The sequence below is a fragment of the Oncorhynchus masou genome, chromosome 10 (genome assembly GCF_036934945.1).
Source record: "Oncorhynchus masou masou isolate Uvic2021 chromosome 10, UVic_Omas_1.1, whole genome shotgun sequence".
Lineage (NCBI taxonomy): Eukaryota > Metazoa > Chordata > Actinopteri > Salmoniformes > Salmonidae > Oncorhynchus > Oncorhynchus masou.
The window spans coordinates 20,399,402-20,424,248 of NC_088221.1; the positions used below are offsets into that span (position 1 = coordinate 20,399,402).

General features: G+C 42.7%; 2 protein-coding genes across 2 annotated transcripts; both read right to left on the minus strand.

The window, feature by feature from the left end:
- Positions 1 to 173: 173 nt before the first annotated feature.
- On the minus strand, positions 174 to 6,117 carry LOC135547300 (class I histocompatibility antigen, F10 alpha chain-like). Its single transcript, XM_064976157.1, has 2 exons — positions 1,403 to 6,117; positions 174 to 1,201 (listed from the first exon to the last, which is right to left on the minus strand). Exons 1-2 carry the CDS (start codon positions 1,458 to 1,460, stop codon positions 177 to 179), a joined length of 1,083 nt encoding a protein of 360 aa, XP_064832229.1. The 5' UTR covers positions 1,461 to 6,117; the 3' UTR covers positions 174 to 176.
- A 102-nt stretch (positions 6,118 to 6,219) lies between these two features.
- On the minus strand, positions 6,220 to 24,693 carry f5 (coagulation factor V). The gene is made up of 24 exons (XM_064976150.1): positions 24,454 to 24,693; positions 23,707 to 23,789; positions 18,607 to 18,729; positions 17,561 to 17,773; positions 17,264 to 17,434; positions 16,784 to 17,005; positions 16,133 to 16,298; positions 15,699 to 15,879; positions 15,230 to 15,532; positions 14,849 to 14,996; positions 14,368 to 14,580; positions 11,964 to 14,148; positions 11,629 to 11,797; positions 11,232 to 11,468; positions 10,771 to 10,990; positions 10,372 to 10,551; positions 9,813 to 9,929; positions 9,529 to 9,600; positions 8,483 to 8,568; positions 8,026 to 8,181; positions 7,606 to 7,750; positions 7,270 to 7,421; positions 6,923 to 7,105; positions 6,220 to 6,755 (listed from the first exon to the last, which is right to left on the minus strand). Exons 1-24 carry the CDS (start codon positions 24,618 to 24,620, stop codon positions 6,609 to 6,611), a joined length of 6,039 nt encoding a protein of 2,012 aa, XP_064832222.1. The 5' UTR covers positions 24,621 to 24,693; the 3' UTR covers positions 6,220 to 6,608.
- Between the last annotated feature and the right edge of the window lie 154 nt (positions 24,694 to 24,847).

A 24,847-nucleotide genomic window follows, 5' to 3' on the forward strand; every position in this document is an offset into this window, starting at 1 on the left:
ATCAAATCAATGCATACGTCATAGCACTGTCAGTACACATTTTCGGATTGCTTATACACCACTGCATCATAAAAAGACTTGTCTTTATTAGGCTATATACTGTATAATTTAGATCAGCATTCATTGTATTGGCTTTTCACTTTGAAGTCTTTGCATGAGTGGCAGCAGCAAATATATCAGGTCTCAGAATGTGAAGATAGGCTCATTTGCTCAGCCACTTGGGCATCATTAGCATTGGAGAGCTGTGACAATGTCTGGGAGCCAGCCGCGTTTCTCCTCCTTACACAAACGAAAATGCTGAGTAGAATAATTATGGCCACAATGCCCAGTAGACCTGACTTGACATAAAGACCCACTCTGTCGATCCCAGACTCAGGTATCCAGCTGACATCCAGCTTGTTGTCCAGACTTAGGTGGGAAGTGGTGCAGGTGTAGTTGTGTCTCTCTCTCAGCTCCTCTGTGTTGACCTCCAGACTCTTTCTCAGCTGGTAGGTCCCGTCTCCATTGGGCAGCAACTGGCCCCCAGTCATGTCCTGTTCTACTATTGGCTGGCCGTCTCTCAGCAGGGTCAGATTGATGTGGCGGGGGTAAAAACCATACGCCAGACAGCTCACACGGGCTCCTCCAGACATGGCTTTCTGTGTGACCCTGACTCTGGGACGCACTTTACGCCTCACAAAGTTCTTCAATCTCTCCAGAAATATCTTCAATGTTTTTATGCAAATGGGTAGGTAAATGGTCTGATAACGCCATTTTGCATATGTTTGATGCACCTCACTCCATGGCGTCAGTAGGTTTCCGGAATTGTATGAATAATGTGTCATGTTGTAATATATTAAATCAGCTAAAATTGCATTGAAAGCATCTGTGGACAGAATACGGCCGGGTTCACCAGTATCCAACATCTCACAGCCAGCTATTCTCTGCTGAACATCTATACTCCCTGTGGAATTAAAGCGATACCTCAGGTCTGACAGTCGCCTTTTCATGCTGAGGAACATGTGTCCAAACACATTAGCTGCATCTTGGGCTACGTCAACCTCTGTTTCGTCTGGGGCGTAAGGTCCCTTGTGAATAAACTGCTCCGTGTTGGAGTCAAAGTAGCCAACTTGAATGTCATCCTGCATCAACACAACGCTACACTCAGGGAAAGGTGCTTCTCCTGAGATACAAGTTGCGAATGCCCACAGAGAATGAGATCCTGAATGTGAGTGAAGGTGAAAACAAGATCAGTGAATATTTTTTACAATGTCTGAAAAGCTCCTGAACATATTTGACTCGTTTTTCCAAAATGGTGCACTTTCTACAGTATGGTACTAAACACCACCTACGCTGGTGCTCACACTGCTCCTAGAATCAATACTAAATGACATATGACAGAGAATTAAAAAGTTAATCTTACCTGCGTTTATGATGGTGTAAAATGAAAGAAAAAGCCAAAAGAAACACAGTTTTACCATGGTTCTGAATGTGTTCAATATTTTTCTGTACGCTCATATGCTTCTATGGCAGCTCTCAAATAGTTTGGCACACTTTCACTTTCACTAAGCCTTACAGACTTTCACTTTCTTGGCAAACGCTGTCCTTCGAAAAACCTGCAATAAACTGTTTCTCAAACAGAATTCGGGATTTCAATTATGATAATGTAGGAGAAAAAACATGTTCGGTCTGCCTATTAAAGTGTTTTATGTGTGCCAAGCTATTCTTCTGTTAAATTAGGCTCTCATTTGACAAAAACTCTCCTTTGTGGTTTCTTATGTTTTGTATCACGGTTTGATTTGATCCTATTTCCCTTTCATGTCAAATGATTTCTGAGAGCTTGCCTAAGGAAATGATGTCACAATCTGGCCTTGTGTCCAGAGCCCAAGCCATGCAAACTAGACAGCTGTGCTATAGTAACTCCCTGTCATCTCCAGGCTGACCAGGGGCGGACTGCCATCTGGCATTTCAGGCAAATGCTAGATGGGCTGATCCATTTCTAGCCTAGTGGGCCTGTCTTACTTGTATTTTTTAGAAAAATTATAATTATCTGGATAATAATGTGGGACTGAACAAATAACATTGGCTGGTGTGGGGGACTTGAGAAAAATATGGGCCATTGTGGGGCCTCAAGGAAATAAATGGTCCGGTGTAATAAAAATGCCAGAGCCGATTTCTGGTCCCAGTCCGCCCCTGAGGCTTGTATATAGAATGACACTGCAATGGATAGCTGCCGTTTTACGGGTTCCTGGCCAATTCTGCTATTTTGTGTATTTTTTTGCACTGATCTTAACTTTTTTTGTACATAATGTTCTACTTCAGTGAGTCGGCAGCATATGATACACTGCTCACAACAGACCAGCTTCTAATCCCCAAAACCCGTAAAAGGAAAATACGATGTAAGAGAGGCCGACGTGTGGGCACCCTGACAAAATAACCTTAAGTTAATAAATAATCTGCCTCTACCCTCCACTCTATTGGCGTATGTACAATCACTGGAGAACAATCTGGAGGAGCTCCGTTCGAGACTATCCTATCAACGGGACCTGAAGAACTGTAATATGTTTCTCTGAGTCGTGGCTGAACAACGACATGGATTACCCATACAGTTGAAGTAGGAAGTTTACATACACTTAGGTTGGAGTGATTAAAACTCGTTTTTCAACCACTCCACAAATTTCTTGTTAACCAACTATAGTTTTGGCAAGTCAGTTAGGACAACTACTTTGTGCATGACACAAGTACTTTTTCCAACAATTGTTCACAGACAGATTATTTCACTTATAATTCACTGTATCACAATTCCAGTGGGTCAGAAGTTTACATACACTAAGTTGACTGTGCCTTTAAACAGCTTGGAAAATTCCAGAAAATTATTTTATGGCTTAAGAAGCTTCTTGACATCATTTGAGTCAATTGGTGGTGTACCTGTAGATGTATTTCAAGGCCTATCTTCAAACTCAGTGCATTTTTGCTTGACATCATGGGAAAATCAAAAGAAATCAGCCAAGACCTCAGAAAAAACATTGTAGACCTTCACAAGTCTGGTTCATCCTTGGGAGCAATTTTCAAATGCATGAAGGTACCACGTTCATCTGTACAAACAATAGTACGCAAGTATAAACACCATGGGACCATGCAGCCATCATATGGCTTAGGAAGGAGACGTGTTCTGTCTCCTAGAGATTAACGTACTTTGGTGCGAAAAGTGCAAATCAATCCCAGAACAACAGCAAAGGACCTTGTGAAGATGCTGGGGGAAACCGATACAAAAGTATCTATATCCACAGTAATAAAACAAGTCCTTTATCGACATAACCTGAAAGGCCGCTCAGCAAGAAAGAAGCCACTGCTCCAAAACCGCCATAAAAAAGCCAGACTACGGTTTGCAACTGCACATGGGGACAAAAATCGTACTTTTTGGAGAAATGTCCTCTGGTCTGATGAAACAAAAATAGAACTGTTTGGCCATAATGACCATCGTTATGTTTGGAGGAAAAAGGGGGAGGCTTGCAAGCTGAAGAACTCCATCCCAACTGTGAAGCACGGGGGTGGCAGCATCATGTTGTGGGGGTGCTTTGCTGCAGGAGGGACTGGTGAACTTCACAAAATAGATGGAATCATGAGGAGGAAAATTATGTAGATATAATGAAGCAACATCTCAATCAGTCAGGAAGTTATAACTTGGTTGCAAATGGGTCTTCCTAATGGACAATGACCCCAAGGATACTTCCAAAATTGTTGCAAAATTACTTAAGGACAACAATGTCAAGGTATTGGAGTGACCATCACAAAGCGCTGAACTTAATCCTATAGAAAATTTGTGGGCAGAACTGAAAAAGGGTGTGCGAGCATGAAGGCCTTACAAACCTGACTCGGTTCAGCTCTGTCAGGAGGAATGGGCCAAAATTCACCCAACTTATTGTGGGAAGCCTGTGGAAGGCTACCGGAAACGTTGGACCCAAGTGAAGCAATTTAAAGGCAATGCTAGCAAATACTAATTGAGTGTATGTAAACTTCTGACCCACTGGGATTGTGATTTTAGCACTAGCTGCTAAACAGAAGTGGGTGTGCGTTGAAGTTGTAGACTTTTATCTCCCTCACCAACTTTAAACATCTGCTATCTGAGCAGCTAACCGATCGCTGTACATAGTACATCGGTAAATAGCCCACCCAATTTACCTACCTCTGTTACCTATCTACCTCCATACTGTTTTTATTTATTTACTTTTCTGCTCTTTTGCACACCAATATCTCTACCTGTACATGATCATCTGATCATTTATCACTCCAGTGTTAATCTCCAAAATTATAATTATTCACCTACCTCCTCATGCCTTTTGCACACAATGTATATAGACTATTTTTTTTCTTTTTTCTACTGTGTTATTGACTTGTTTATTGTTTACTCCAAGTGTAACTTTGTGTTGTTGTCTGTTCACACTGCTTTGCTTTATCTTGGCCAGGTCGCAGTTGTAAATGAGAACTTGTTCTCAACTAGCCTACCTGGTTAAATAAAGGTGAAATAAAAAAAATAAAAAATCCGGGTAGCCAGAAAGTAGAGCATTTCAGATGTCTATTTTAGAAGTGACAAAATCATGGATTTTCTGCATCATTTTTAGACAAAAAGTTTCAGAGTTTTGCTATGTTACAAAGATGGGGAAAGCTGTCCTTGAAATATTCTTGATTTTTTTTTGTCAAAAGAGAGATCAGGGTCCAGAGTAAAGCCGAGGCCCTTCATAGTTTTATTTGAGACGACTATACAACCGTCAGGATTCATTGTCAGATCCAACAGAAGATCTCTTTGTTTCTTCGGACCTAGAACGAGTATCTCTGTTTTGTCCAAATTTAAAAGTAAAACATTTGCCACCATCCACTTCCTTATGTCTGAAACACGGGCAATTTTGGGGCTTCGCCCTGTTTCATCGAAATGTACAGCTGTGTATCATCCGAATAGCAGTGACGTTAACATTATATTTCCGAATGACATCACCAAGAGATAAAATATATAGTGAAAACTTTATTCTGACTAATCTCTCATCATTGATTACATTTACTTATTTCAGCAATTTGAGTGTTTTCTGTCTAATGTTGTTGGGGCATATTATTCTGCTTTAATGTTACACCTGGATCACTACGATAAATATACTCGTTATTCTTGAGTGTATTTTTAATAAAGCTGAGATGTGTAGGAATACAGCTGAAATTAGTCATTGACACAGACATTGTGGCGTAGCAGGACAATTTGACTGCAGTGAACCATGGAGTTGTGAGTTCAAATCCCAGGTAAGGACATGTTGAATAATAATTACTGAATTAAAAAACATGCACGATGTAGTCAAATCTTTAAGTTGAAAACACTGTGTGTATCATAACAGCTTTTTGTTTGCAGGGTATCATCTGTGAAATCTCATGCTTTAATCAACGTGAAACTTCATGTGAAATATCACATGAAGTATTCCAAAAACACACACTGTTAATCATCTATCCTGTTGCCTAGTCACTCTATTCCTAGTTATATGTACTGTAAATATCTACCTCAATTACCTCGTACCCCTGCACATTGACTAGGTACTGGTACCCTGTGTATATAGCCAAGTTGTCATTACTCATTATGTATTTATTATTACTTTTATTATTATGGGTTATTACTTTTCTATTATTTCTCTATTTTCTTTCTCTGTGCGTTGCTGGGAAGGGCCTGTAAAGGAAGCATTTCACTGTTGGTCTACATCTGTTGTTTACGAAGCATGTGACTAATACAATTTGATTTGGACATTCACAAAGCTCTCTCCTGTCGGGTTCTTTTGCAGACCCAGCTCTTGCTGAGACTTTCACACCTCTGGTGTCTCTTTTAGCAGGCAGGCAAACGGACAAACAGGCCCTGTGTTTGCAGCTGCACTTGGCTGTTGACTCTGGGGCTCCGAGGTGTGACATACACCCCCACCGAGGGGATTATCAGAGGTGCAAAAGGTGACACCTTCACCCCACTGGGCTGGGAGATCTCTCCTGTTCACACGCCTACAATGACAGGGAGCCTCTACCATCCACCTTTTTTCTCTGTCTACTCACTCCCTCAGGGTCGGGGTCAATTCAGAATTTGACCAAATGATAGCATGGTAGAATGTAGTATTTGGAAAAAAGCATGTTTTATTATATAGGAGGTACTGTATGTTTTATGCTTCCACAGTTTCATACCACGTGCCACAATCCTAGAATGAGGCACAGTGACTGACAAAATGTGAGCAATAATAGATTTTTTTATTGACAAAAACTAATTAAATACTCTGAGTACTACTTACATTATTTACATTACATTCATGTTCAATTATGATACAACATACAAAGTATAAAGAAGACATAGTAAAATGTATATTGCTCTATCTGCTAAGCTTTTGGCTACTTTCTTATGTATAAAGCCATATTATTGTCTGTATCCTATATGAGCTAAGAGCTGAATCCCAATCTAAGAAATGTGCACATAACTCATATCTCCCTCGAATTTCCCTTAAATTTCCCTTTGACATCAATTCATCATTTATGAATACTGCACGCACCTGACGTTTGGATGTGCATGAAGATCTTAAAGTAGAAATGTGATTTGTGCATCTTGGATGGGTGTGTGTCCCTCATTCAAAGTCACAGCCCAGCAGTTCTATCCTGAGCGTGATGGAGGTCTTCCAGCTCTGAGGGATGACTCTGATAAAGCGAGAGAAGATTGGAGGATAAATGTAGTTCTTCACATGGCCATTGTTATCCGTGTTGCCGGGGAAAGTCTGCCGGGAGAGTGGAAGACAGACAGCATGTCAGTATTTTGAACTCTTCATGTAATAGTATTATCAGATGAATACTTATTAGCGATAGCTTGGGTAGAGAAGTAACAGCAGGACTGTAAAATAACCCTCAATACCATCGCATAACCCTTTTGCCTGACTTTTCCTACCTTTGACATGTTGTCATCATCGTCAGTGTACTTCATCCAGTGTAGTCCATCATCGCTGTACTCCAGAGTGTAGCAGATGACGTACATCTCTGTGCCCAGGGACTTGGCCCCCTGCGTTATGATACCTGTGATCTTCTTTACCTGGGCCAGCTCCACCTGCAGCCACTGGTTCATGTTGTTATTCTGGGGAGAGACAGGCGGGACAGAGGGATGATTGACCTGGAATGGTGAGTGTGCCCACATTAGTATATATATATATATGTGTGTGTGTGTGTGTGTGTGCGTGCGTGCGTGTGTGTGTGTGCGCGCGCACATGTGCCTACATGGATCTGTGTGTGTTATCGTACCTTGGCTTGCCATGCGTTGATGGTGCCCTGTGTGTTGAGTCGTGCCAGTGAGGCTTGCCAGGAACCAGAGTACCAGCTGGAGGCTGTAGAGCTGGCAGTGATACGATGGTCCTCTATCCGCCCGCTCTCCAAACCCAGGGGCACTGAGCAACCTGATGGAGGGAATTAGAATACTTTCACTTTATTGCACATTTATTGGGAAATATTTGTGCTCGAACATAGGCTTGGATGCTAACATAACATTAAACATTAGGAATGCTACCTGTCATCATTATCATCATCATTGCCATCGTCATCATCATCAACAACAACAACAACAACATTCTCATCGCTCACCGTCCAGCTCACAGCCGTAGTACTCCATGCGGACCATGGGCGAGTTGTGGGAGTGGAGAGGGTGAAGTCTGATAAACCGACCAATCAGGGGAGGGAAGAGGGTGTTGACCTTCACCTGATGAGCTTCCTCGTTACCAGTGAATGTCTGGAGAATGGAAGAAAAACATTTGGATTAAAAAACATATATAGTCATATGTACTGTATCTCTGTATATTTAGCAGTCATAGCAATGAACAAATTCAAAAGTATCTATCAAAAGTATAATTTCAGATTACCAGAAGTAGCTCTGATTTTTGACAATGTAAATATAACGCAGTGCATATAACTAGAATAACAGCAATGTTAGTATGTAAACACATAATCCCGCCACACGTGTTCCATTGCTCTCCAACCACGCTGTTCTATAGACGTACTCCTCACCATCCTGAACTCGTTGCTGTCTCCCTTGTAGTAGATCCACTTCCTCTTGTCCGTGCTGTAGGATATGGTGTAGTTGACCATGTAGTGGGAGGAGAACATCTGCTTGGCGCCCTGTGTCGCGACCTGACTGATCACCACGGGCCTCTGAAAGTCTACCTACAGGTCAATGGTCACAGTAGGCATCACTACAGGTGTCACCAAATAGGTATCACCACCCAGGCTTAAGTTGAGACACATAACACCTCACCTATCGAGTTTACAGTGTCAGGAAATACTCAGGACCAAGGCATGACACTCATGTCACCCCACATCAACAGAGTGTATCCTCACAAAGACGCTGTAATGATATGATTATGCTGCCACCTGGAGGAAACGCTGAGGAATGCATGCTCACTGCTCACCAGCTACATAATATTGCAGACACCACATGTATTCCCTGGGAGGTGAGGTTATGTACCTGTATCCAGCTGCCTGTCTTGTCTGTACTCCATGCATTGTATTTGCCTTGGTTGTTCAGTCTGGCCAGATGGGGCTCCCAGTAGCCTGCATAAGGAGAAACAAGTTAGTTAGAGGGTGAAACCAGTGGAGGCTGGTGGGAGGAACTATTGGAGGATGGGCTCAATATAATGTCTGGAATTGAATAAATGGAACGGAGTCAAACATGTTGTTTCCATATGTTTGATGAGTTTGATACCGTTCCATTTATTCCATTCCAGCCATTACAGTGAGGCCGTCCTCCTATAGCTCCTCCCACCAGCATCCTCTGGGTAAAACACTGCAACTGTTTAAGTGGCACTCCAGACTCATTTTCACTTCATGTTGCCCTTTCCTGCAGTCAAATGACCTAGTGACCTCATGGGTGGAATGTTATTCATATTTTTCATAATTTCATCATTAGTAAACATAAAATAAAACGCAGAAAATCCAGTGTTTCTGTGTCAAACGGTTTTGTTACATTTCAGTCTTCTGTGATGTATATCAAGTGTAATATTGAGATGCAAACTCAAAATGTAATACCTTTCAACTCCATATCTAATATGATACAGGTGTCGTCTTCGTTTTAAGCCCATAACCATGTGTGTGAGGTGTTCACTTTTGTTTCAAAGTAGATTTGTTTAAGACTACTAAGTGTGACCCTGATTAGCCCATTTACTAAACAAAAGGCACATCTCAATAGGTGGTCCAGGTATGTCATGGCACAAGTGGGGGATGGGCAATCCCTCTTTTGTGATCTATTGTTCCTCAAGCAAGCGGGGAGGCTGATGACATCATGGATTCAGACCAATTCCTTGAAGTGTCTAAAAAACACTATTTTGCTCAAAACACTTAAAAAAAAAATCCTTTAGTATTTATACTGTATTTATACTTGGAATGTTGCTTTTGCAACAGTAAAATTTAAAACATCACTGAAGGACATCTAACTTGGAAGGCTAGATGTCAGTTGGTAGTACTATTTCTGATTTGGCACCCTAGAGGGCGGAGGGATACTGAGTGTAAGGATACCTCTTTTGTCGTTCGCTGTGATCTGGTTGTCTTTGACGCTCCCAGAAATCAGACCCAGTGGATGGTAACACTCTGGAAAACACAAATAGATTTTTATTATGGGACTGATTCTTTGGGATAATGACCGTTGATATGACTTGGATTGAGTCAATTCACTCAATAAGCATTGACACTAGCAGTAAAAACGACTCTCTGGGAGTTGAGATGGACATCACACCTTTGCTGTTACATGTGGCATTGAGAAATTGGTACCATTAGCATAAGTGCTTTTGAGTGGGTCGTACTATTATCTAGAACCAGGAAGAGGGTCTGCATCCCTCTCTGTTGGGAGAGTCCAACCTCTGACTCCAGCTGCCACAGCCCCGGCTTGGAAGGCAACATCTCCAGAGTTGCAAAGCCCCCTGGGAAACAAAACCAGAGCAGGTTAGTAGTGTTGAGGAAAACTCTTTCCAAGGATCAACTACGGATAATTATCCAGTTACTAAGAGTTTATTCAAGCAATTGCAGACGAGATCACACTCGGAGAGGAACTCAAAGGATACAGAGTCACACAGTCATTATATACTTCTTCTACACAAAGAGCTGCTTGCCTCTCCGAGGGGGAGGCAAGGTTACACGAGAGATAGCAGGACTTGGCGCCACTTCTTTCAAGCATTGTACAAACAAGAACAGGTTCTAATCAGTTCTCACAGCCTACGCGACTAAGTGAAACAACAGTGTTTTCCTACTCAAATACACACAGTACATATAACACTTTTCAACTCAAGCATTTACATAGCATTAGAACCGTTTTGCCCTAAATGTGACAAAACATGTCATCTATCCATCCAGTTAAGTTCTCACCAGGCAGCAGTGGGTAGACAGCCTGGGTGTGGTCCCTGGTCTGTTTGTGGATGAAGGTCTGGCCGTGGAAGTGGACACTGTGGAGGTCTCTGGGAGATCCCATGTTGAAGAGGTGCCAGCGGACCGTCTGGTTAGTGTACATCCTCAGACCCTTCAGACTGAAGATGATTCCGTTGATGGCTGCCCCCCCCCACATACACACAAACCCCAACAAATTAACGATTGAACAATCTCTGTTTTGTCAATTTGTCTCTGTTGTTCATTACGCATATCATGATTTTACAACCAAAAATCCAAAATCAAGACTTGATCCAGGAGGGACCAGCCATGACCCACTAGTCAGTTATCCACCATTACCTTTCATTTAGTCCAAATGGTGTTAGATTAGAAGGTGCCTACCGCTGAATTTGAGGTTATCGCTGAAGTCATGGTCCATCACCCTGGCTCGTTTGTTCTTCCTCTCCATTATCTCATGGTTCTTCTCGTAGTACCAGCTCTTGGACTCATCGAAGGTCATGAAGAGGAGCATGAACTCCCTCATGTCCACTGCCTTCATGCTCAGAGTGCCCTTACGACACACCAGCAATGGCCCAATCAGACCAGAGTTTATATCTTTCTCCTGGATGAGACGAGAGAAAACAAACAATCAAACACTAGATTATTGGAATATCCCTCAACAGATCACAAAGACACAACAGGTTAGTGTAGGAGATGCTTCAGAGGACGAGACATCACACGTCAACACAAAGTTATCACATCAAATACTTCAGAAGCACAAAAAGGACTTAGACATAGAAAATAGTGATGTTGTGTCAGCTACATTAATTAACTAAACCATCAGAAGGTAAGTGTTTACTCACAGGGTTAACCCCAGAGTAGTAGGCCCAGGTGCGACAGTCTGACTCGTCTCCGGTGGGCCCGACATTGGCGTTGACCTTCCAGAGGTATGTGTATGTGGTGTTGGGCTGGACTTCGTTGTCATACTTGTACCAGTACTTGGACTCGTCCTCGTAGGACAACCCCTCTGTCTGCTTGGTGTAGGAAACCCCATTGGCGTGCAAGGAGTACGGGCGGCTGGCCAGGTTCCTGAAAAATACCTACAGACCAAGGACACACATTTCATTTCCTGAAAAATACCGTAATACCTACAGACCAGGAACATCAGTTTGATTACATGATCCATTATTCATGATCACGGGCAAAACGCACCTACAGTAGATCCATGCAAAAGGTAGCCGCCAGGGTTTCCTGTCTTACCATTATGGTCTGTCCAACCTCTGCCTTGATGACTGGCCCCAGGATGCCCAGGTGTTCGTCCATCTCCCCCCGGATGTCTGGCGTGCTGAACGTGCTGTCCAGGTAACCTCGGAACACTACCTTGGTGAATCTTGTGGACCTGTCGGCTTTCTGTGCCTTATCCATCCTCCTGTTGTGGAGAGACAATGGACAAAAGGTTTTATGGAACAAAAAAGTAGGTACGCATAATTCCAGTCAGAAGAAATATCATCTGAGCACATAGAACAATAAACAAGGGACATTATGTTTTCCCAACACATCCCACACCTCAGCCCCATCCGCTCTATTGTGCTTACTTCTGTCCATAGCCCCCGTAGTCCCACTGCACCTCCTCCGCAGTAATGAAGTATGTCCTCACGTTATCACCCGCCATTTTGAGGAAATATTTTGCATTCTCATCCAGAGTTAGGTCATGCATGTCCTCCTTCTCTTTGTATGGGTCAATGTAGTCGACGTACTCATACTCCTCTCTAGCGTTAACCGCTGCCATGTCTAGGACAGCATCCGGGTCATCACTGCCGTCACTCTGGACATAAATCTCATAGTCGCTGAAGTCGGGTCGTGGGACGCCAATCACAATGGCTTTGTTTGAGAAGTCCTCCTCGCTGGAAATGGGTCGGGTCCCTCTGGGGGTTTGACCGGTGATAGGAGGGGGTTTGAAACCCCTGGGGGAGAAACTGCGGCCTCTCGGAGGCTGGGGCTTGTACTCCTTCTTCTTCTTGGTTTTCATGGCATAGCCTTTACGGGGTCTTTGTCTACGGTGGACGACCTTGATGTTGGGTTTCCGCATTTCCGGAGTTGGGCTTGGTTCCAGAGTATTTGGCGGCTCTGGGAGCTCGTTTCCAATGTATTTCGTCATGTGATCTGGCATCTCCATTGGGACCATCCCGTGTGTCCCCTCATAGCCCCAGTGCTCCCCCTGCAGGTCAACAGAGATGGTGCGGATGACCTCACTCCTGTTGTTTCTCAGGTAGATTACCACTTCCTCCTTGGAGCTCTCAGAACTCTGGGATAGAATCTCCTCCGAGCTGCTGTCTGGCTGCTGATTGGTTGACAGTGACAGATTGGCTGCAGCAGGATTAGCGTCAGTAGTCTCGTTAGAGAATTCTGAGCTTTCTGAGGACAACTCTACAACGGCATCCGGCACAGCGGCGTTCTTTTCACTCTCAGAACTAGTCTCCTCTGATGAATTCCAGTGGTTCAAACCAGAAGTGTTTGCTGTGCCATTTTGTTTGGGCACTATGTCAGAGAATGTTTCAATGTCTGATGGTTGTTTGCCATTTTGTGGCACCACACTGCTGACATTGCCAGGTGTGGACGTGGGGTCAGAGAAATAGGTACCATTTCCTTGCTCAGTGGTGGTGTTGGTGTCCAATGAACCGTTCACGGTTATGTTACCACTATCCTCAGTTTCAAGGTCAAAATTGGTCATGTTGTGTTCTTCCACCAAGGTAAAAATGAACTCTGCAACTTCAGCACTCACCACACTCTCTGATTGGTTGGTTATATTCTGAGATGAATTTGAAGCTGTTCCGTTTTCATTGGATGAAGCAGTTGTAGACTCTCTGGCCAGGAGTACAATATCGTTGGCGTCAATCCCGTTGTTCTCTTCTGTGGTGTTGGAAGAGGGGTCGGGAAGAGGCACAGAGTAAGAGAAGACATCGCCTCGTGTAATCTTTCCCTCTAACTCTCCCACTAATGCTTCAACTTTTGAGGTGCTATTCACAGTGGCCCAATCCCCTCTGATCTGCATCACTCTCTCACTCTCAGCCTTTGAGCTATTGTTGAACGGACCTGGTGAATCTTTGGTTGCTGTAACTTCTGTATTATTGGTACTTACTGAAGTGATGTTGCTGTCGACAAATGATAAACTGTTGTTATGAGCTGTTATGTTCTTTGATTCAGTCTCAGCCATTGAGGAGCTGTTAAGATTTGAGTCTAACTGATCTGTGGTAAAGTTCAGCGCTTCTGTTGCATTCTCAATTATGGTCTTGTTCAACAAAGCCTTCGTCGTAAAGTTGCCCCAGTCAATCGTCTCCCTCTCGGCCAATGACGTGTTTGTAGGTGCATCGTAAGAGGATGAGGTGTGGTTTGCATTCGCGTCTCCGTCGGGATCAGGCACGTCAACGCTATCGTAGTCGTACGGAGAGAGATCCAACATCTCCACGTCCGTCTCATTCGTCTTTTTCTTGATTGACCTAAGATCCAGAAAAACAGCCCAGCCCGCTGTATAATCATCAATCTCCACCGCGTTCTTTTGCTCTTTCACCTCGTCCATCTTCTCCTGATCTTTAGCCTCGTTAATGTCCATGGGTTTCCAGATGGAGAAGTCAGCGCTGACCTTCGGATCCGTCTCTGTCGCCGCCATGGTCTCGTCTTCGTATTCATAGACGTAGTCTCGGAAGCACTCCACGTCTCTGAACTTCACACGCATCCCCTTGGTGGTCTCATGGGAGTTCATGGAAGCCAGCAGCCAAACACCTAACAAAAGAACAGACCATATTTAGTCCTTGAATCCTAACAAAAGGAAACCTTTTTACATCATCTTAATCCTGTATTGTGCCTGCTGTAGAGTTGACGGTTGAAGACCCAAATGCATTTTCCACCACTAACCTATCTTCTTGTAGAACTATGGGTTAGAGGTTTGGAAGTTGAGTGTGAGGAGTGTATGGCCAGTTAACCCATTAACCGCTGACTCACCAATGTTATCCATGTTCATGGTGATGGTCTCTCCAGTCATGGGGAACAGGCTGAGGAAGTCCTCTGTCTGGTCGTTCAAGTCGAAAGTGTGACCGTAGAAGGTTGCAGTCTGGATGTAGTCCTGCTCTCCAACACTGGACACGTGCCACGTCACGATCTCACCATTGCAGAAGCCCAGCAGCTGACCACTCTCGAACACGTAACCGTTAATCGCTGGGGGAGGAAATTATACCATTTAAGTCAATAAAGGAGGTGGTCAGATTTGAGGAGAATTATTATTCTGAATATGAAGCACAGTTTTTGATAGTGATAGGCAGTTGATTTTTATGAATGTGATTCTTCTATGTGGAGTGCATTCTAGATAGGAGGAAAGATTTAGTATATGATACATTTTCTCAATTTCAATAATCTTCTGGCTGTCCCAGACCATTCCTGTCTCTAAAATGTATGAATTGTTTTGATGAAGGGAAGTGATACTCACTATGCATAACGTTTGATTTATAAAACTCTGGGTCTTCTTTCTTGACCTTTGCTGGTTCACTGTACGATACAATGTTGTCATCTAGATACCAGCTCTTATTCTCATCAAAAACAGTAAACATGGCGTGCTGTTCTTTGTCTGATTTCAGCTGCAGAGACAAAGCTTCATTTAACACTGTACATCCAAAATCTGTAAAAGTACATTGTATTAAATTCTGTTCTGGCATTAGTAGAGGAGAGAGGCCAGTTGCAGTACCTATGTAGTAGTAGTAAAATGTTATAGTAGTGCAGTAGTAGTAATGAAGTAGCAGTAGTATAGTACCTGCATGTTCCTTAGAAGTGATGTATTAGTAATTGAGTAGAAGTTGTATCAATGTAGTACCTGCACATTCCTCTTGTTGAGGGACTGGCTCTTGCAGATGAGCAGAGGTCCAACTAGGCCTGAGGCGATGTCTCGGGGTGTGTTCACAGCACTGTGATACATACGGGTCAGGCATTGCGAGTCGCCCGCCAAAGGTTCATCCTCTTCGATCACCTGCCACACATAGGTATGCGTCTCGCCAGGCTGAACCCCATGGGTCTGGTTACCTCCTGCCGGGTAGTTGGCCCCCTCTGCTACTTTGTCGATGGTCAGTCCGTGTGGGTAGATGCTGTACGGCCGTGTGGCCATGTTCTTAAAGACAATCTGTGAATGTGGGGAACAGTTGCTTGAGAAGGCACTGGCAAAAGACAATTGTGGACACAGTTTAGTGTTCATGCATGGAGAAGAAGGTAGAATACACATCTTAACAACTTAAGAATTGGGCACATAAAAAAAGTGGGCATTTGAAAATAGAACATTTTTATCTCACCTTGATGACATCATGGATCTGCGCCCTGATGACAGGGCCAATGATGCCCACCTCCATCTTCCTCTGTTTGTTTTCGGCCCTCTCAGTGAACTTGGCATCTTTGTACTGCGTGTACACTGCCTTCTTATATTTCTGGCCTATACGCTCTGGGCTTCGCTTCAGATACTTGAACTTGAAGTCTCTGAGAGAAACAGGAAGAGAAACAGATGTGATGTCTCAGGGAGTCAGGTCACACTGAGATTAGTCAACAGATTAATGGAGAATGTCAAAGTGGCGATCATGTCACAAATACAACAATGGTATTATCTATTACTGTATTAAGCTGAATTTGTTCCCAATTCTAAATTGGCTGAATTTAGTTTAGATAGATAAATAATTGTGGGCTAAAGTAAAGCGAAAGGAGTAAGTCAATAAATATCTGTAAAGCTGTTCACCCGTCAATGTATTCTGGCATGTTTGGTGCGTAGTCCCAGACAACCTCCTCAGCTGCGATGTAATAGGTCCACTCCTGGCTCTCTCGTTTCTGCTTGATGGTCAGCTTACGTTTGGGAGGGTTAAAGCCTTCGCAGCTCCTCACTTCGACAAAGCCATGCATACCAGCTGCAACAGCAGAGAAGTTAGTTTGTTCAGGAGGGTCATGTTGATTTAACATGTTGGGAATAGAACATTACACATTCAATCAATCAAACTTGATTCAAAGTGCATTTCAAAATGTCAATACACTACAATATATCTGAATAATCCTCAATCTGTTCTGTGGTCCATCACAGTAAATCTCACACCACACATATTCTCAGAACCCATATGCAAATATAATACACACTTAGAATTTTCTTTTGCTATCTAGATCCTAAACTGGTTCTTCGGCTGAACTCTTTAAAATATATATTTTTGGGTTCCAGGTAGAACTATTTTCGGTTCTATGCAAAATCCTTTCCACTAAGGGTTCTACATAGATCCCAAAAGAGTTCTACCTGGAATCAAAAAGGGTTATTCTATGGGGACAGCCAAAGAACTGTTTTGGCACCCTTTTTTCTAAGAGTGTAGCTCAGTTATATGAATGTCATCAAGCCATTGACACGTACCCTCCAGGTGCTTGCTGGTGTGTGAGGAGAGGAGCCAGCGGCCCGTGTTGACGGCGGTCATGTTGGCGCTGGTTGCAGTGCCAGCGATCAGGCCCACCGAGGAGACCCGATGGTCAGCCTGCTGCAGGACCTGCCCATTGATGTGCACCGAGAACAGCTCAGGCTCTGAACTCATGCCCACCAGGTGCAGGCTGACAGAGGTGTGGGCGCAGACAGTCAGACCTGGGGGGAAGGGAGGGACAGGAGGAGGAGATGGAGAGAAGACTGGGAGGGGGACAGACTTGAGGAAGGAATGAGCCCACTACACGCCCTATACCCATAGAATCTGAGAAAGGATTAGGTGGAAGCAATAGTTCCAAGCAATAACCAGCTGGGATGGAACAACTAAAGCAGACAACCTAAACTACTTAAAGCACAACAACCATTATCTGTAGATATCAGCAGAACTCAGAGTGATGAGAGATGATCTGACTGACTGACCTGGCACTGATCCGTTGGTGTATCCATTGATTGTGTGTTTGATGTGGCTTTGGGTGGCAGTGGCACTGTCCATCTTTGGCTTATACCAGCTCTTACTCTCATCCAACACTCCCATGAGGAAGACGTATTCCTGGTGGAACAACACCTGTTCTCCAGACACGTCAAGACTACCTGGAGGGAGGTACAGAGGGTGGTTCAGTTGATTTCTTTCTGGTTACTTACTGACATGGTTGTTTTGGTACGTATGCCACTGTGTCAGGAATAGGTCTCATACATTTCACATTTACATTTACATACCTGCTTTACAGATGAGCAGGGTGCCGATCAGTCCTGAGTTGTAGTCCTTGACAATGTCAAAGTGGGAGAGGTAGGTGTAGGTGAGACAGGAGGGGTCTGCGGCCCGGGGGACAATGTCTGATGTCACCTCCCAGTAGTACGTGTGTTCACCTCCAGGGGGCACCGCATCGTCTTCCTTCTCAAATTGAGAAGTGTTGTCAAAGTACAGAGAGCCTAAAGGGAGACATGTTTGGTTCATAATAATAAAATAAAGCAGAATGAGAAATAACTTAATTGCCATTAAATGATCAGAATTTGTCTTGATGTTGTACAAGGTTAAAACTTTGTCACCTGGCCTGATTCGCCTATACTCTAAATAAACATACAATTTACAGTGACCCCAGTTAATATTTAACAAATGGCTAATCTACAAAATATGCAAACCATCTTCAGAAAAAATGGTAGAATCTAGGAAAATCTGGGGAATTTAAGAGGTCTATTCACTGCCATCTTGTTACAATGTTACCTAACCTTGCAATGGCACAATTAATTTTGAGTTAAGTATGAATTAAAGAGTAATAACACTACATCCTGTGCATTTACAAAACTCATCTCTCAACCCCCCCAAGGCTTTATTAGGGGAAATCATGGATTTCCACAGGTTTTAGGGAGTATCCTTTGGACTTTAGGACTGGCTTGTATGTTAATCTGTCTGTCCTGGTTAATATTAATGAAAAGGCCAAACACAGCTGCTTGTGTTGCACAACATGTGTACTTAACTGAATGAATAACATTCAAAATGCCCTAAATCCCCCTCTTCCAACCACATCAATGACTGTCTAGGCCACAGGATGGGTGAATCTGTCTGGGATAGAATACCTCACTGTTTCCACATAGTTACCACAGTCATAATGACAACAACCATGGCTAGACTTGTAAATTGTTGGACATTTACAGATAAATTATACTTAGTGGGAATACCTGTCAAAAAAAATCCCAATTTAAAAGTAACCACCAATGAGCTCGGATAGGCCAGTTAATACAGACGACATCATTGGTTTACCCACCCTCTGACTGCTTCCCGTAAGCGATCCCGTGGGCATGGAGGCTGTAAGGACAATCCGCCATGTTCTTGAACATGACCACAATGGTCTCTCCCTCTTGACCACGGATGGTGGGCCCAAGGAGCCCTGCAAAACACAACAAAAACACATTGGTTAAGAGGGATGTTCTTGCTGCTAATTTAGTTATTTTTTCTGAACAGTCAAAATCGTGTTTTCATGAAATTGGATGATATTTGGATGAAACCAGATCAAAGTATGATGAGCAAAGTATGAAAAATGACTGTTGCTTCTAAACTGATCAAGTTTGACGATAAAGTTACTGGTCCCATCCCCCATGTCAAACACTTGGGTTCATTATCAGGGTGACATTTTAATACACCTATGGTAACATGATATTCTCTTACCTAATTTAAATAAGTAACACTTTGTAACCAACATCAGAGAATGCGTCTTTGCAGAGGGAAGTGGTTTATATAGTTCTATAGCTACCCTACTGGTGTCAAAATTTGACTGTAGGGTGTCAGCAAAATAAAAGTTGACATTATTCATATCTGGCAAAGATACTTATATGTTTCCCCTTTCATCTGTGTCTGGTGTTAGCTAGTTACTGGATAGCTAGGTCTTCTGTGTCTGGTGTTAGCTAGTTACTGGATAGCAAGGTCTTCATCTGTGTCTGGTGTTAGCTAGTTACTGGATAGCTAGGTCTTCATCTGTGTCTGGTGTTAGCTAGTTACTGGATAGCTAGGTCTTCATCTGTGTCTTCATCTGTGTCTTGTGTTAGCTAGTTACTGGATAGCTAGGTCTTCATCTGTGTCTGGTGTTAGCTAGTTACTGGATAGCTAGGTCTTCATCTGTGTCTGGTGTTAGCTAGTTACTGGATAGCTAGGTCTTCAACTGTGTCTAGTGTTAGCTAGTTACTGGATAGCTAGGTCTTCATCTGTGTCTGGTGTTAGCTAGTTACTGGATAGCTAGGTCTTCATCTGTGTCTGGTGTTAGCTAGTTACTGGATAGCTAGGTCTTCATCTGTGTCTGGTGTTAGCTAGTTACTGGATAGCTAGGTCTTCATCTGTGTCTAGTGTTAGCTAGTTACTGGATAGCTAGTTCTTCATCTGTGTCTGGTGTTAGCTAGTTACTGGATAGCTAGGTCTTCATCTGTGTCTGGTGTTAGCTAGTTACTGGATAGCTAGGTCTTCATCTGTGTCTAGTGTTAGCTAGTTACTGGATAGCTAGGTCTTCATCTGTGTCTGGTGTTAGCTAGTTACTGGATAGCTAGGTCTTCATCTGTGCCTGGTGTTAGCTAGTTACTGGATAGCTAGGTCTTCATCTGTGTCTGGTGTTAGCTAGTTACTGGATAGCTAGGTCTTCATCTGTGTCTGGTGTTAGCTAGTTACTGGATAGCTAGGTCTTCATCTGTGCCTGGTGTTAGCTAGTTACTGGATAGCTAGGTCTTCAACTGTGTCTAGTGTTAGCTAGTTACTGGATAGCTAGGTCTTCATCTGTGTCTACTGTTAGCTAGTTACTGGATAGCTAGGTCTTCATCTGTGTCTGGTGTTAGCTAGTTACTGGATAGCTAGGTCTTCAACTGTGTCTACTGTTAGCTAGTTACTGGATAGCTAGGTCTTCAACTGTGTCTAGTGTTAGCTAGTTACTGGATAGCTAGGTCTTCATCTGTGTCTGGTGTTAGCTAGTTACTGGCTAGCTAGGTCTTCAGCCAGCATGGAACAAATGGGGGCGGGGGTCATTCAAAAAGTTGTCAAGTCAACACATCCGTCAGTGCTTCTGTGAGCCGAATCACAAGAGAAATGTGAAATGGGAGATGTTTGAGTTGCTTTGTGCATCACCAAATTTACATGATGATTTTACCGCAACACTACTTACTTCATCCAAGTTGCTTGACATAGGCGTCTCATAGAGCTCATGAATATAAGCTCCCTGCCCACTCAGCCAGTCTTTTGAACTTCCTGGTAGTTAGCCATTGAAGAAAAAGTACTATCCAAACCAATATTATTGGTGATATTTTAGTCACTCAAAATTCTGTTTTACTTGGGAATCAGAATGGCTGTGAGGGACCTTTAAAAGCCTACACATTTGTGGTGGTGGACTCAATATCATCCCGTACAATGCAAAGCACTTTGTGACTAAAGGCGCTATAGCACAGCAAATTGGTGTTTATTTTTCAGTATAACATTTCTCGTCTTCATTCAGGAGTTAAATTCACACTGTAAGAGTGACATTAATACTCAGTGTTGGTGTTAATTACCATAGTTATTGTTTTATACTGTGGAGATTAAAACAGTCCCATCAAAACCATACCTATCATTATTATATTTCTCAGCATGCTACTGCAGCTAGTTTTTTTAGGATTGTTTTTAATATCTGTGCTTTTGCATGTACAGTACCAGTAAAAGGTTTGTACACACTTACTCATTCAAGGGTTTTTCTTTATTTTTTACTATTTTCTACATAGTAGAATAATAGTGAAGACATCAAAACTATGAAATAACCGATATGGAATCATGTAGTAACCAAAACAGTGTTAAACAAATCAAAATAGATTATTCAAAGTAGCCAACCTTTGCCTTGATGACAGTTTTGCACACCCTCTGCATTCTTTTCCAAGTCTTGAAGGAGTTCCCAAATACTGTATGCTGAGCACATGTTGGCTGCTTTTCCATAAATTTGAACAAGTCACACTGTTTAATTTAAATGCATTTCAGGTGACTATCTGCTAACGTTTCCGTCCCGGAGCTAGCACCAACTAGCCTGGGGCTAGCCCATGCTAGACCCATCTCCCGGCTCACTCCTGGGCTACAATATCCGACCTCTTCTACTGCCGGTACGGGGCACGGAACCTCACCGATCCTCTATGACTGGAATAATCTGCCCGGGGATTCCAACAGGCCCCTCAGGTGCGACGCCCACTGAAGGCACATTCTGCTAACCTGCTAGGCCTGCTAGCTACCTAGAGCTACTTGGAACCCTACTAACTCCCCGACCGGTCTATCGACGTCACCGCACGAAGAGGCAAAAACAGACTTACCACAATCGCGACGTCCCCCAAAGGCTAACTTGCTAGCCCCGGTCTACTAACTACTAGATTGCCTGCCCCGGTCTGCTAACTGCTAGCCCCTGCTAACTGCTTGCTTGCTAACTCGGTTTGCTAACTGCTAGCTTGTTTAGCCCCTTTCTACTAACTGTTAGCGTGTTAGCATCGGCCTGCTAACTGTCTGAATCGCCGTGCATCGATCACCATAGCAGCATCCACTCGTAGCATGCGCTCCATCAGGTATATCTCACTGGTCACCCCCAAAGCCAATTCCTCCTTTGGTTGTCTGCTGCCAATGACTGGAACAAACTGCAAAAATCTCTGAAGCTGGAGACTCATATCTCCCTCACTCGCTTTAAGCACCAGCTGTCAGAGCAGCTCACAGATCACTGCACCTGTATATAGTCCATCTGTAAACAGCCCATCTATCTACCTACCTCATCCCCATACTGTATGTATTTATTTATCTTGCTCCTTTGCACCCCAGTATCTCTACTTGCACATTCAACTTCTGCACATCTACCATTCCAGTGTTTAAATTGCTATATTGTAATTACTTCACCACCATGGCCTATTTATTGCCTTAACTCCCTTATCTTACCTCATTTGCACTCACTGCATATAGACTTTTTGTTTTATTTTGTTCTACTGTATTATTGACTATGTTTGTTTATTCCATGTGTAACTCTGTGTTGTTGTATGTGTCGAATTGCTATGCTTTATCTTGGCCTGTTTAGAGACTGCCAAGAGTGTGCAAAGCTGTCATCAAGGCAAAGAGTGGCTACTTTGAAGAATCTCAAATATAAAATATAATTTGATTTTTTTAAACACTTTTTTGGTTACTACATGATTCCATATGTGTTATTTCATAGTTTTGATGTCTTCACTATTATTCTACAATGTCAAAAATAGTAAAAATAAAGAACAACCCTGGAATGAGTAGGTGTGTCCAATCCTGAAAGTTGTTCTGAATGCAAATTGCAGGTGAATAAAAATTCCGACCATTGGATATCTTAACTCTGGCTGGATTCCTATAGGTATTAAGTAACACTTTACAAGCCAGCATAATGTGACTTGCAGGCCTGCTGTGGCTTGTTAACCAGAGGTTTCATAACACCACTGTGTTAAAACTAGGTAATCAAGTAAGCCAATAAATAAGTGCTTATGATATATGTAATGTATTGTTATAGTTTAATTTTAATGATGACATTTATCCAGGAAATCACTTGATGAAAACCACAGGCCTTTAGCAGGAAATAATTCTACAAATGTCTCTGTCACTAACAAGTACAGTCATGGGTGTTAACTCTACAATTTACTCAAAAAGAAAAGGAACCCTGAGAAATGTGCAAATGAGGCTTTACACCATACAGTGTTAAAACAACAGCCAAAAATGATTTACTGTAAAACTACAGGTGTTCATTTCTTACACTGAAAAAGTGTAACAGAGTCAGCATTTAGCAAAGGGAGTCCATTTTACGCCAAATCAAGTGTTATACTTTACACTGTAGGTGTTGCGTATTACGCTACAGAAGAGCTAAGCAAACACCAGAATCGAGTTCCTTTGAAAACTTTAAAAGTAAAATGGGAAACACTGCAACAGAGTTAAATCTTTAAAAATTTCTAAATTATTATTTCAATACCAGTTCAGTTCACTGACAATAGTGTACATTTGACACTTTCAGAGTTAAATTAACACCATTGATTTTGCTGTGCAGTTAAAGGTGCTATTACAGAAACTCAGTTCATCATTCAACATGATACATTGTCATTGGGTCAGAAAAGAAGATGGAGTAGAAGTTCCAATGAAAATGTAATGTCCTCTTTATTCCAACCACTCTGAAAGACACACATACAGTACATGCAGACAGGAGTAAATGTATCTTATCATGTTTATTATGTTTATCAGTCATGAGGGAACTTGAGGTGGAGTTGTGACTGTATGGGGAAACAGGAACATTCACTAATGAAAGACAGTCTGTATGTTGGATAGCCCAGACTCATACACATAATTTACCCGACAATAGTGAAAATGCCAAAGCATAAACATAATTTACCTAGCCAGGAAGGATGGGTCTTGGCCTGCTTGAATCCCTTCTCATACTCCCTGTACACCGCTTTCCTATAGGAGGGGCCAGACCTAGACAACAATGGATAAACACAAACGGTGAATGAACAGAAAAGGACCCAAAATAAAACATACAGTGGATGATATAGAAAGACAAATTCTACACATAATTCAGTAACTTAAATACATAATTATCATGTACATCCTTTTATATTCCCTAGTCTAGGTTCACATCATAAAGGTGATAATAATCAAGAACTTGGCTGGAGATTGTAAATGTATTGACTTTACATTAAAACAGAAAACATAATTATTAAAGCCTAACTTTTTCCAATGAGGACAATATTGCCTTCTAAGCAGACTGTACTCGTCACATAATTGATGGAGATACATGACATACACATAATGATATAAAGAAAGAACAGTACGTTTTAATTTTTGTCCCATGTTCCATTCAATGGAACACAAGTGAGAGAGCACTGTGGTGCTGCCATGACCTATCCACCTGATCAAACAATTACACGATACACCCTCCAAGAAGACAAGAGCCAAATCAACTCAGTAAATCTGTAATATAGTCAACAGCACATGCCAAACACTTGAATTGACACTGCTTTTAGCGAGGTCAAAAAGATTCAACTTCACATGCAGGACCCAATACAAAGACAAAAGGTCACAGAAAAAAAGGGAATATAGTAAATCTCATATAAAGCTATGAACTAGTTTTTAGTTTTACCTCTGTGGTCCATTAGATGTGTAGTCCCAGTCTATGTTCACAGCAGCAATATAGTAGTATCTCTTTCTGTCTGAGTGCTGTTCTGCTGTAGTGTGGGACAGTAGAACCGAGAAGAGCACCAGGAGAGGCAGGAGACGGTGGGTCCATTCCCAGGAACGAAGCCTCATATCTGGGGTTGGAACTCCAGGTGTGGACAGTCTGTCTGTTCTGGATGACAGGAAACTGTTATCTGACAAGAAGAGTCCACTCTGTGCTTTATCACAGGACACAGACAAGAGCACGCATGCACGCACGCACGCACACACAGACACACACAGACACACACAGACACACACACACACACAGACACACACACACACAGACAAACAAACAAGTCCCAGCCAGGGCATTGCGC

Excerpts from the sequence above, each read along its gene's own strand:
- LOC135547300 (XM_064976157.1), bottom strand. The coding sequence starts at position 1,460 with ATGGTAAAACTGTGTTTCTTTTGGCTTTTTCTTTCATTTTACACCATC. Across the intron at positions 1,202-1,402 it reads TTACACCATCATAAACGCAG|GATCTCATTCTCTGTGGGCA; the intron begins GTAAGATTAACT and ends ACTCACATTCAG.
- f5 (XM_064976150.1), bottom strand. The coding sequence starts at position 24,620 with ATGAGGCTTCGTTCCTGGGAATGGACCCACCGTCTCCTGCCTCTCCTG. Across the intron at positions 11,469-11,628 it reads AGGTTGGACAGACCATAATG|GTATTTTTCAGGAACCTGGC; the intron begins GTAAGACAGGAA and ends CTTGGTCTGTAG. Across the intron at positions 10,991-11,231 it reads ACTACTCTGGGGTTAACCCT|GAGAAAGATATAAACTCTGG; the intron begins GTGAGTAAACAC and ends CGTCTCATCCAG.